General features: G+C 36.9%; 1 protein-coding gene across 2 annotated transcripts in view; it reads right to left on the bottom strand.

Moving 5' to 3' along the window:
- Positions 1–431: 431 nt before the first annotated feature.
- The window catches only part of LOC120461118 (solute carrier family 4 member 11), a 46,263-nt gene continuing 33,227 nt past the window's right edge, over positions 432–13,467 (bottom strand). For both annotated transcript variants that reach the window (XM_089134784.1, XM_039649250.2), the window contains 5 exons: positions 13,205–13,370; positions 12,799–12,972; positions 12,032–12,227; positions 6,869–7,038; positions 432–2,803 (listed from right to left, as the gene is read on the bottom strand). In XM_089134784.1, the coding sequence (XP_088990910.1) occupies positions 2,737–2,803; positions 6,869–7,038; positions 12,032–12,227; positions 12,799–12,972; positions 13,205–13,370 (773 nt within the window). In that variant the 3' untranslated portion in view covers positions 432–2,736. The remainder of the gene's footprint in view (positions 2,804–6,868; positions 7,039–12,031; positions 12,228–12,798; positions 12,973–13,204; positions 13,371–13,467) is intronic.

Below are 13,467 nucleotides of genomic sequence, written 5' to 3'. Positions count from 1 at the left end.
GACACATTTTTTCCAGAACAATAGACAATTCACCTACAGACCTGCTAGTTATTAATCTCTTGACTTCTCCATTTCACAGAAACCTCATGGAAATGTCTTTAATCCTTTGTCTGGCTCACACAGGTGAATGCATCTCTGCAGTGCTGCTAGAGGCTTGTGTCTTAAGAGACCTGCCTTTGATTGCATGTAAACAGCTCCTCATCAGACTGCAGTACACGAGCCCTCTTGACTCCTCTGAGCTCGTGCTCACTACCGGTGGGCTTTTATTCACATGTTGCTAGGATACACAACTTTCAGATGAATCACAATCACAATCATTGTGGTCCATGTGCCATTGTTAAAATATGCCCTATAAAAACACACAATGGACAATAAAAGATTTAAAGCACTAATGCACTTTTAAAAAGCTATCAAAGTAATGGGAGGTTCAGTGTTTAATCAATTGCAAAGCTATTTATTCATTTTGTATACAGTCATTATAACAGGCAACATTAATATCACTATTTGTCCTAAAGTTCATATTGTATCTAGATTTTCAGAATCATTATTCCAGTCTTCAGTGTCACATAATCCTTCAGAAATCATTCTAATAGGACTTTCTGCTCAAAAGACATTTCTGATTACGATCAATGTTGAAAACAGTGATACATTATTTTCGGAATGCATTTAATGCATCCTTGCTGAACAAAAGTATTAATTTCTTTAAAAAAAAAAGTAGGGTTTATTGGATACGACAAAATCCTTTGAAAAAGTATGTCCGATTGATTATCAATATTGTATGAAATGTAGTCCTCTGGTGCATGAATTATGTAATTAAATATATTAAATATATATATATACACTCACCGGCCACTTTATTAGGTACACCTGTCCAACTGCTCGTTAACACTTAATTTCTAAGCAGCCAATCACATGGCGGCAACTCAGTGCATTTAGGCATGTAGACATGGTCAAGACAATCTCCTGCAGTTCAAACCGAGCATCAGTATGGGGAAGAAAGGTGATTTGAGTGACTTTGAACGTGGCATGATTGTTGGTGCCAGAAGGGCTGGTCTGAGTATTTCAGAAACTGCTAATCTACTGGGATTTTCACGCACAACCATCTCTAGGGTTTACAGAGAATGGTCCGAAAAAGAAAAAAACATCCAGTGAGCGGCAGTTCTGTGGGCGGAAATGCCTTGTTGATGCCAGAGGTCAGAGGAGAATGGCCAGACTGGTTCGAGCTGATAGAAGGGCAACAGTGACTCAAATAACCACCCGTTACAACCAAGGTGGGCAGAAGAGCATCTCTGAACGCACAGTACGTCGAACTTTGAGGCAGATGGGCTACAGCAGCAGAAGACCACACCGGGTGCCACTCCTTTCAGCTAAGAACAGGAAACTGAGGCTACAATTTGCACAAGCTCATCGAAATTGGACAATAGAAGATTGGAAAAACGTTGCCTGGTCTGATGAGTCTCGATTTCTGCTGCGACATTCGGATGGTAGGGTCAGAATTTGACGTCTACAACATGAAAGCATGGATCCATCCTGCCTTGTATCAACGGTTCAGGCTGGTGGTGGTGGTGTCATGGTGTGGGGAATATTTTCTTGGCACTCTTTGGGCCCCTTGGTACCAATTCAGCATCGTTGCAACGCCACAGCCTACCTGAGTATTGTTGCTGACCATGTCCATCCCTTTATGACCACAATGTACCCAACTTCTGATGGCTACTTTCAGCAGGATAATGCGCCATGTCATAAAGCTGGAATCATCTCAGACTGGTTTCTTGAACATGACAATGAGTTCGCTGTACTCAAATGGCCTCCACAGTCACCAGATCTCAATCCAATAGAGCATCTTTGGGATGTGGTGGAACGGGAGATTTGCATCATGGATGTGCAGCCGACAAATCTGCGGCAACTGTGTGATGCCATCATGTCAATATGGACCAAACTCCCTGAGGAATGCTTCCAGCACCTTGTTGAATCTATGCCACGAAGAATTGAGGCAGTTCTGAAGGCAAAAGGGGGTCCAACCCGTTACTAGCATGGGGTACCTAATAAAGTGGCCGGTGAGTGTATATATATATATATATATATATATATATAAATCTACTTTATATCAAAACAATAACATAATTGTTCCCCATTTTTTTCCCCCACAATAATGCAAAGATGTGTTTTGAGAGCGGGACACATTTCTCCATTGACAGAGAATAAGTATAACACTGTTTTCATCATTCATTCAAAAGGGTAGTTGTTTTGTATTATGAATAAGAGTCAGGTTATGGTAGTGATGATGTGATTTTAAAGATCTATCTAGTGGATACCAGCATCAGAACATTTAAGCATTTTATGAAACCTAAACACGTCAGAAGGCTGTAAGCTCTGAATGAAATGTGTTGAGATTGTGTTTTAAAATGTGTTTGTTCTGCTGTATTGTTTGATCAAATATTTCGGTGTGCAGCTTCAGATGGCAAAATAAAATAATAATATTGCTCACTGCAAATCCCAGTGCCAGATACATGCTGTGACTGAACATCGAGGCACTTAAGAATCATGGGAAGAAAAAAAAAAGAGTTTATGACTGCACTAGATAAATAAAAATGGGCAGGGACTACTTTAGAAAGATTGAATTCATAACAGATATTGAAGGCACATTTCACAGCCAGAAAACGTATTTCCTAACAAAAATACATACCGTATAAGCACTTTAAAAGTGTTAATGCTGATGTTTTCCCTTTTTTTTTTCATTTACATGTATTGAGAATCAATGATATCCAAGTACTTCGCTTCAATGATCTTTGGCAACAAGTAGTTCCTGCAAAGAAAACAACATGTTACCACCTCATAGAATGTTATGGCAAATAGCATTTGTCTGTGTTGAAATCAGGCAACATGTATTTTGCCTTAAAATTTGTATTACCACAAAGTGTGCATCATCTGTCCAGATACTTTTTTATACTGTCAAAAACATTGTAATTATTATAGTGATGATCACTTAAACCTCTTGGCAACACTTTACAATGACAGTACAAGAATAATGATATGCTAATACCTGAATTAATAGGTGCTTCTACATGAACTCATGATTAGTAAAGATATTAACTTGAAGATCCAATGAAGAACTATTCTTAATTACAACAGGAGTCATAAGGATTCAAGCATGAATAATGGCAGCCACTACACTTTAATACATGTTTGATAGTTTAAGCATTAATTAACATTTAGGGGTAAACTAAATCAACCAGGCTCCGTAAGAATAAATACGTACTATGCTGAATTTGAATTAAGCACGTAATTTAATGCTGTCATAGTTTAAACTGTTAAATCATAATCTGCCATCTGCAGCTTTGTGATAAATAATTGGAATGACATAATATGATTATTTAGCCATTAATTACACAGATCCATCTAATCAAACGTGGAATTAGACTCTGTACCATTAATACATATAATTTGATCTCAACTATTTTCTAATTTTTATGGTTCATTTATGTTTAGTCATAGGAACGAAACTATGTAGGGTTTGTTTCTGGTGGGACACTCATTACTTTAGGTAGGTAATGCTAGCATTTGAATCTAATACGTGTTGCCTGCTTTGATAAAACAAATAAATAATTAAAGACATGTTTGAATGTATTTTGTATTGTGATTTTTCAGGAGGTTATGTACAGTAATTAACTGTATTTTTTTGTCAATTAAATGCATATGCTTTGATTAGCATTAGCTTATGGATGTGCTCTATTGTACATGTAAACGTGCCTTATGTGTGTCTTTACAGGTATGTTTGGGCTTTCTTTTAGGTCCTAATGTTTAATTAAATAAAAGTAAATAAGGTGTAAAGGAATAAGGACGGCACTCTTAATCTATATGTTTATTCATATTTTAGTCAATGATTTGTAAGTGCATTATTGTGTCAATGCTTTACTTGAGGAGGTACATCATGATTAACTCATTATTAACTAACCAGAAACTATTATGAACTAATAGATTGTTAATGCATTATTTTGTCATGACTTTACTTCAGGGGGCACATCATACTTAATACACTAATTGAGCTCATGAGTTATGATACACATACTATCAAGTACACATGTACTAGTACAACGAGTATTCAGCTCAATTAAGTGACGTTTTGTTAGCCTGGGGAAACCCAGACAAGTTCCAGCAAATTTAGATTTGCTCTATATGTTAGTCTGGCAAAGAGCTCATTCAAGCCCATTTCTAATCCATCGAAATCGCGGCACCAATCTGTAATGTTGAAGGCGGGCTTTACATCGACGACAGCACAGAGACGGTGAAGTAGATTTTATACATTTATAAAGATGGATGCAGCCGTGGAACTAGGGGCGTGACGGTTATAGTTGAACACTGTCATTAGAACTCTATAACTGCCAAAACCATGCTATTAAAATACTTTTTTTTTTTTTTTTACAAACATTTTTTATCATTGAGAATGTTTAATACCATCAGCTTACGAGGGAAACAGGGGCGGAGTTAGTGATGCTTTGAAGGCTGCTACTGCTGGAGATGACTCTATTCGCATTCATGCGTTGAATAGTGCAAGACCGCCAAGACCCCATTTCGATTGGCTATGTGCACGGCTTTTTTGTAACAGCACGCGCCGCGTCGCGTCCAAGGATGAATGAATTCAAGCCGAATCTGCCCTAGCATATAGGCTACCACGTCTCACCATACTGGCACCCAGTTTGCGCATCTAAATGGCAAAGTTTATTTTGTTAAGGTTTTGTTTACTGTGTGTGATTTATTTAATGGAAAGGACATTCACTTCTAGTTGTCTTGCTGTTAATTTTAAACAAACGTAAAGTAGCCAATCAGTGTCTGCTCGTTTATTCAAACGAAGTTGTTCTATAACAGACGAACGTCGTTCTGCATACATCATCTCTTTCATCACTCTGATTGGTTTTAGGTCTATGCAGTTGCGCCCAGAGGCATTTGAGCTACAGCCGTTGGTGTACAGCCCTTTGGAAATAATTTGTATAGACCTTATGTAGCCCCACCCCTTTTCAGCATTGCGATCATGGTTTTTTGTCTTCCGGTCTATATTTTCACAGTGATCTTGCCTATTTATGAATGAACGGCTCGTTTTAAAATCTTCCCGGTCTACTGACATTTGTTAAGACATCTGCTTTAAACATTACAATCCTCGTGAACTTTACATTAAGTAAATCCATTTCAAAAGCTAATTACTCATAGACAGCGATGTCATAGAGATATAAAGAGAGACCACAAAAACGGTTCAAAGTTCAAAAAGTTCAAAGACAATATTCTAACGCCCTTGTTTTTGAAAGCTTTGAAAGACCATAACTCAGTTACAACCAGTGGTGGAACGTAACGAAGTACAAATACTTCGTTACTTTACTTAAGTACATTTTTCACGTATCTTTACTTTACTTAAGTACAATAAATAGAGCCTACTTTTTACTTTTACTTCGTTCCATTTTGCAGCAATTATTATACTTTCTACTCCACTACATTTCTACAACTTCTGTTACATTTTCGTTACATTTTCTGATCAGTTTTTCCCCTGCCAAAACGTAATCTGACCGTCCGTACGTTCGTTGCACGTTTGTCTCACCAGTGACGTTTGGTTGCCATAGATACAGTATATCAACCAGGTCACACTAAATGCGTCTCGCACGCAGTGTGTTTATCGTGCAACTCATACGCGAAAATTTGTTTTTACATGCATAGGAAACACACCGTGTGTAATATATGTTTGGTTTGGTTAGGATATGGCAAGCCAAGAGGTTCAGAATTACACCATAAATGAATCGCATTTACTGCCAAACATAGTTATTAACATATAGTAAGGATAAGCATGATGTGTATATTGCCTAATTGCAAGCTTGTTTCAGAAATGGTGACAATTTTTTCCCATCATTATTGAACATCATTATAGGAGTAGGCTATTAGGTTGAATGAGTTAGAATTAAATGTTTTATTAATCATTAGAAAATAGACATTAAGATAATAAATTGTTATGCAAGTACTTTTACTTTTAATACTTAAAGTACATTTAAAATAAAGTACTTTTTACTTTTTACTTAAGTATGGTTGTCATTGTGTTACTTTTACTAAAGTAAATATTTATCTGGGTATTTGTACTTTTACTTAAGTACTGAGATTCAGTACTTCCTCCACCACTGGTTACAACTGAGAATGGTCTGGTTTTAACCAGGCTAACGTTGTGTGGATTTTCAAGAAGTCAGAGAACGGAGGTACAGTATCATCATCAAAGCCTGTTTGTGGATGGAAAGTGAACTGTACTGATCCCAGCAAAGGTCCCCTGACCTTGGTTCATGTTTCCTGTTTGGTTATGTTTTTGGAAACTGATTCCTTGGGAACTGTTGAAAGTCAAAGTAGGTTTAGTTTGATGGGAAAGAAAATATCACAAAATAGTGGATTTAGTATTTGCTCTGTTTGATAGGGAGGATCAGTGAAAATAATGACAAACTAATCCTGTGGCATTCAGTAATTTATGACGAAGCTGCTAATGTCAATCGTTTAAATTATGACAATAATAATTTGTTTAAATTTAATTCAGTCAAAATATTTCTCATTCCCTCTTACGGACACCGATTGGTTTAGTTTACCCCTAAATATTATTTAATGCATTAACCATCAAACATCTACTAACATGTAGTTAAGGCTCCTGTTATTGATACATGAATCCTTATGACTCCTGTCATACTTAAGGATAGCTCTTTATCGGTTCATTTCTTTACATCCACACTAATCATGAGTTACGTTTTCTGAATCATGAAGTAACTATTAAGTAATTCAGATATTAGTACATGCTGATTTATGTAGTGTTATTGTATAGTTTTCCCAACCTCCTAATATAAAGGCTATGATATACCTTACTGGGATGAGCATGATCATGAGTAAAGGAAAGATCATCTTCATGTAGGGAAGAGGGTACATCCCAAACACACACAGGATGATCAGCTGAACAATCTGAAGGCCTGTGAAATAATGCACCTTCCTCTGCGGCACTCTGCGGATGTAGTGAGTGGGTGGATACGACATCTTGGGAACAGAGATTAAGATTAGTATGAGAATAATCAGTGACAGATTTGTATTATTTCATGTTAGTCAACCTAAAATATAATCCTATTTACTTTCTTAAAGGGATAGTTCTCCCAAAAAAGAAAATGTACTCACCCTAAGGCCATCCAAGATGTAGGTATTTTTTTCTTCAATAGAACATAAAGAAATGTTTTAGCTAAAAACGTTGGTTCTTGGTGAATCATTTAATGCAAGTCAATGGCTACCATCACTTTGAGAGTAAAAAACAACAACAAAAGAACACACAGGCAAAATAAAATGAGTACCCGCGGACCCTGACGACACAAACAAAAACAAAACAAGGCCTCAATAAGTATTTTTATTAGATTTTTACATTTTACAATAAAGCTCAGTGAATGATAATATCAACAGAAACAACAATATAAATAATTATTAATATCATTCACCATTAATAACGATAATATAAAAAGAAATCAAAGAGAATAAAATAGAGAAATTAAATAAAATAAAATAAAATGGATAAATTGAAAAGTACACCCTAAAACACTGGGTTGTTTTGGGTTACATTTCTTAATTACATTTTTAACCCAACGTTTGGGTTTGTCCATATTTGACCCAAATTTGGGTTAAAACAACCCAGCATTTTTAGAGTGTAAGAATAACCAGGGTATATGCAGTTTCAGTAATGAAGCACAAACAAAACTCAGTACTCAGAGCAGACAGCGTACAATGCCCTGTCTGTCATGCATACACCTGGTTAAGTCGATCTAGAAATGGTTACCATATACTTTAAAATGCATCAAGGTTACCCATAATTCCATACCACTCTCTCTCCATGTGGAGTATTCCAGTGAGGTAAGTTGACCATGTCTTGAACTGAGGAACAGTATCTGATTTCCAGAGTCTTAGAATGATGCTCTTAGCAATAATTAAACCATAAATAATAGTGCTTTGTACAGAGACATTATGGTCTGACAAAGAAACAGAATATCCAAATAATGAGATCTCTGGATCAGGGTTAAAGACAAAACCATGTCAGAGAACCACTTAAATGTTGCACCAAAACTCATAAAGTTTAGGGAATGTCCAAAAGAGATGGGTAAGAGAGCGCTCTGCAGATTTACACCGGACATGTACAGTAGGAGAAACGGCTACGCTATCTCACGACCAATTCGTACGAATTCGTACGAGTGATTCAAAAGTGGCTAATTCGTACTAATTCATACGACCTCACTCGTACGTATTCGTACGAGTTGTCTAAACCCACGTGACGGTTATGTTCAGGGGCGGGGTCAGGGGTAGGTCATTCGTACGAATTCATACGAATTTGGTAACTCGTAAAATTCGTACGAATTCCCGTGAGATCGGGTTGGAAACGGAGAAGCCCATCTCCTTTGGCTTCTGTAAATGTATTTTTGATATTCTGTGAGCTTTAAAACACCAGATAAAAGAAAGGATTATTAAATGTAATGTTTTTTTTAAAGACTTTGTCAATAAAATAGGAAGGTTTTGATCACAATTATTGCCAGAGATATTGCATTGTGTGTTTTTATTGACTTTAGCACTTGTCAGTAAAGTTCAGTGTGTAGTTTGCTGATGTTGCGTGTCTGATAAAAGCTAATAAAACCTCCTAGTCTGAGTTATTCTGCGTGCATATTTCAAGGAGAGCCTCCTTTATTAATATTTCTTCATCATAATGAAAGCATTACAGGACTGACCTCTCAGGATTTGACAAATGAAAACATCATCTGCATATAAGAAGATGTGATGATCTACATTTCCCAGTCTTACAGGCTCAATAGATGGATGGTTTCTAATACTGATCGCAAGGGGTTCGATTGAAGTTGGGGGACAGTAAGGGCTGAGGGGACATCCTTGACGTTTGTCTCGATGTAATAAAAGGACTTTGACTTTTCTTGATTTGTAGTATGGAAGAGGTTGGGTGAGCATTTGATATTGTAATCCATGCCACAAAACGACTACCAAACCTATATTCTTCCATAACTCTCACCATGAGGCCATTCCAACTGATCAAAAGCACAGAGCAGCCACTTTAGAGCCTTTTTTTGTATATGGTAAATTATATCTTCTAACATTAAACAATTAAAATCTATAAGGAACAAAACCAGTTTGATCCATATTGATATTGGATGAAATGTATTTAACCTATTAGCTAATAATTTTGAAAACATTTTAAAATCAGAGTTAAGTAATGCAATAGGCCGATAAGATGAAGGCTCAGTCTCATCCCTACCCTCTTTTAATATTAGCGATATATTAGCATCGTAAAATGTCAAGGAAGTCAAGGAATCTTTGAGTTTCAAGAGAATGAACATCCTCAGTAAAAGGGAAGCCAGCTTTACAGAATAATTTCTGTATAATTCAATGCTGAAACTCTCTGGCCCCACCACCTTGCCATTAGGAAAATATTTTATAGAATCAACAATAGTAATTTCAGAGTTTAAAGCCTCACAGGCAGAATCACTCAGGAAGATCACTCACTTTAGGAAGATTCAAATGTCCAAGACAATTAGAAATGTCCCCTCTTGCCATTGTTCATAATATTCTCTAAAGCAAACATTTATACCTTCAGGACCCACAAACACGTCCCTTGCTTTTTATTTAATTTTGTGTACGGCTTTATTTGCTTGTAAACCTTTATGTGGCTTATCCCCAAACTCAAAATATGTTTTGTCTTATTCTCAACAATTGATCCCATTTCCTGATAAAATAGTTTTGTATTCATACTTTAATTGAAGAATATACTGCAAGATAGAGGGACTAGATGAAATTCGGGTTCCAATTGAGATAATTCCTCTTCTAAGAAAAACCACGAATACATGTTATATTGCACCCCATAAACACAATCATGCAATGAAAAAAAAAAGCAGTAAACCACCCCTTTAAAACAATGACCGAATAATTAAATATGGAGAGGAGCTCAGCAGAACACTGCCTGCTACTCCATGCGGTACTCAATAGCGTCCCCCACAGTGAGGTTTTGTAAAGCTCAATGATCAGTCTCTGCAAGAAACTGAACATTATTTACCACATTATTACCTCTAATCCACAGCCTTGTCAAACAGTCCTAAGTGCGGTCATGGCAGTCTGGATCGTGAGCTTGTGCGAGGGAGCAAACTTGCTCGTGACCTAGGCCTACCGTTGTGTTTAATTACAACAAAGTTGGAAAACGCGTGTGTTGTACTGCTCATCAAAGTGGTAATTGTGCTTATCCTGGATTTCGCAAACTATATAAAAAAAAGAAAGGTTATGTGCTATTGTGAAATCTCAATCAAAATGATTGATTTTTCACAGCTCCCGCATAAATGTCGTAATGCGACGAAGCTTGCGCTCCGAAAACACGTACTCAGGACCGTTTACCGAGGTTGTGGATAGGTAATAATGTTGTGAATAATATTCAGTTTCATGCACAAGCCAATCGTTTTCGCTTCATAAGACCTCAATGTGTGGTCAGGACTCAGGAGCAAGGGGGATTCATTTTGTTTTGCATGTAGTATGTTTTGTTGACTCTCAAAGTGATGGTAGCCATTGACTTGCATTAAAAGAATCACCAAGGACCACCGTTTCAGCTAAAAATCCTCTTTACTGTTCTACTGAAGAAGAAAAAAACACCTACATCTTGGATGGCCTGAGGGTAAATTAACAGCAAATTTTCATTTTTCGGTGAACTATCCTTTTAATACACATTCAGTGACCTATCTAGACATGATTTCCAGCAAAAACAAAAAACAAAAAAAAAACTGCTGTACATTCTCACAGAATATATCTGATGTTACGGGGAGTAGAATTTTAAACCAATGAGATTTCACTGTGGCCAGTGTCTGATGCTTGGTGCGCCTTGTTAAGTCAAAAACTCGGATTTGCCCTGTTTCATTCCAAAATACATCATACATTAAAACCTGTTGGTAATGACATTTCATGTTGACTTTAAACCTGTAAATCTTCAACATGGTCGAATGGCCACCATGAAACTCAAAAACAACCTCCACAGCCACAATTAGTCCCTCACTACACTAGCTGTATGCTGACTTTTATTGATTTTCACAGCGGTTGTACATTCCAAAGGTAGCATTACATTATGCAAAATGTAATGCAAAGTATCATTGATAATAATGAGTGATCTGGACGAGACTAGGATTGAGATTAGAAAGTCTTGTGTTTGATAATCAGAGGAACCTGAATGGTTTTAAATGAACTAAGTTACTGGGGCATGTTGAAATGCTTGTATTACTGTATGTGTATTCATAAACTTAATTACTTGAGTTTTACTGAATGGTGCTCTTAATATACAGTAACACTCATCACTCAGCATATTTGGATTTTTGTAGTTTATTGTCAATTTAAATTGCCATCAATGGAGAAAGATGAATTTCTCAATAATGGTGTAGTTTTGGCTACGGGGCAGTGCTAATCAAGCCAAACCTTATTTCAAAGGGGTTGGCCCATTCATATTTTATTCTAAAGAAGTCTCTTATGCTCATCAAGACTGCATTAAAAAAAAACTGTTTGTATTTGACAATATTTAAAATGTAATTTAATAATGTCGAAGCTGAATTTTCAGCATCATTACACCAGTCTTCAGTCTCACATTATCCTTTTGAAATCATTCTAATATGGTGGTTTGCTGCTCAAGAAACATTTCTTATTATTATCTGAACACAGCTTTGCTGCTTAATATTTTTAATAATCTTTGATGAATAGAACAGATTCAAAAGAACAGCATTTATCTGAGATGGAAATCTTTTGTAACATTATAAATTGTCACTTTTGCTCAATATTATGCCTGATCAAAAGTGACAGTAAAGACATTTTGTTCTGACAGTAAATACATTTTTTTTCTTTTATTCTGTATACAGAATAAAAGAGAAAAAAATTGTTACTGACCCCAAACTTTTGAAAAGTAATTTTAATCAAAACAAGATACACTAATACATGTCAGTTTGTTACTGGTTCACTAGTCTTAGTCTCTCACTTGTTCTTTAAGCAGAAGGGCCATTCGGTCACACATCTGGTTTCCATCAATAGACGTGAGAGCGATGTACAGGAAGAGTCCGTAGAGAACAGGTTTCGGTATCCACTGCAGAGGCACTGGCAGCAAAAACACTGACAAACCAATCAGGATGTTGGCAGCCAATGAAGTAAGTCGCGTCTCCTTTACACTGACTATCCTGCAAGTACACATAAGGACGTGTTTTACAAGTCTTGTTAATCACACTTGATGTGTTATACTTGCTAACTCATATGCATCATGCATGTTTAAAGCTACACTGTGTGATTTTTACCCCCATCTAGCGGTGTAAAGATATATGACCATCCAGTGAATATTAGTTTCTGTTCCTCTCAATTCTGATTTCGTTTGAACTCCTACGGTGGCCAATGTAGTCCAAGATTAACATGGCTTCCAGTTCGACCTCGTCCATGAGTGTTAACTCAAATGTAAACGTGAAAGGCGAAGCTTTCATTAACGGGTATGTCCCTCTTTGGCTAATGTACTTTCAAGATGGATGGGCAACATGGCGACCGACATTAGAACTCCTTTTCCATATGTATTTTCAATGGCAAATTATACACTCCCGAGAATACTTTATTACTTGAACGAAGTAAATGTACATTAATGAGCACACATATTTTTGAAAGAACTAAGTGTTTTTAGCTAAGAATAAAGAGTTACACAGTGTAGCTTTAAACATACTGCGAAAATTGTGTTCTTTAAGTGTATATGTAGGTGTTTGCCATCACGTTTCATAGAGGTGGCCCCCCTCCATTCGTTGTTCCACTCTCGCCAGCTGACGCACATGTAGCGTGGAGTGTGGGAAAGCCGCGTGCATCCATGGTAACCCCAGCACAGACAACAAGATGTTGATAAACCCAGAGAGCATCAGGTCCCAGTGGTACGCCGTTCCCTTTAGCAGTCTGAAACGGATGCACGTACACCAAAACTGTTCATATGCTGTCTCTCAGCACCACCCACAACTGTCTACACTGAACTGACACTGTGAATAATGGCTGTTTCAGTGTTTTAACTTACTGTACATTGGTTTGCGTGAGGAAAACGTAAACCAATGGAATGCTAGCCAACTGAGAAGTATGGCACTGCGGGATGAAAACAAACATTCAATGTTTAACTAAATGACACTACTGATACCTGTTCTCTGGGGCATTGGTGAGGGACACCACGATATTCTGGTCAATGAAGATGAGCAAGGCAAGGAGAAAGCCAAGACCACATGCGCTTAATATGTTCATCCCTGTCAGCTGATTAAAAGGTGCCACTTTGAATACAGTTCCATTCTGGAAGTTGAATACTGGAACTGTGGATCAGCATATTGAAATAATTAAAGTGATTATTCATTAAACAAATTATAATTCTGCCATTACTTACTCACTCTCTGCAATAGCTCACAAAAC

Source organism: Pimephales promelas, chromosome 9 (assembly GCF_988280905.1).
Source record: "Pimephales promelas chromosome 9, fPimPro1.hap1.1, whole genome shotgun sequence".
In the NCBI taxonomy this organism is placed as follows: domain Eukaryota; kingdom Metazoa; phylum Chordata; class Actinopteri; order Cypriniformes; family Leuciscidae; genus Pimephales; species Pimephales promelas.
Note: the sequence above shows the minus strand (reverse complement) of the source record. Positions and strands in the feature narration are given on the sequence as shown.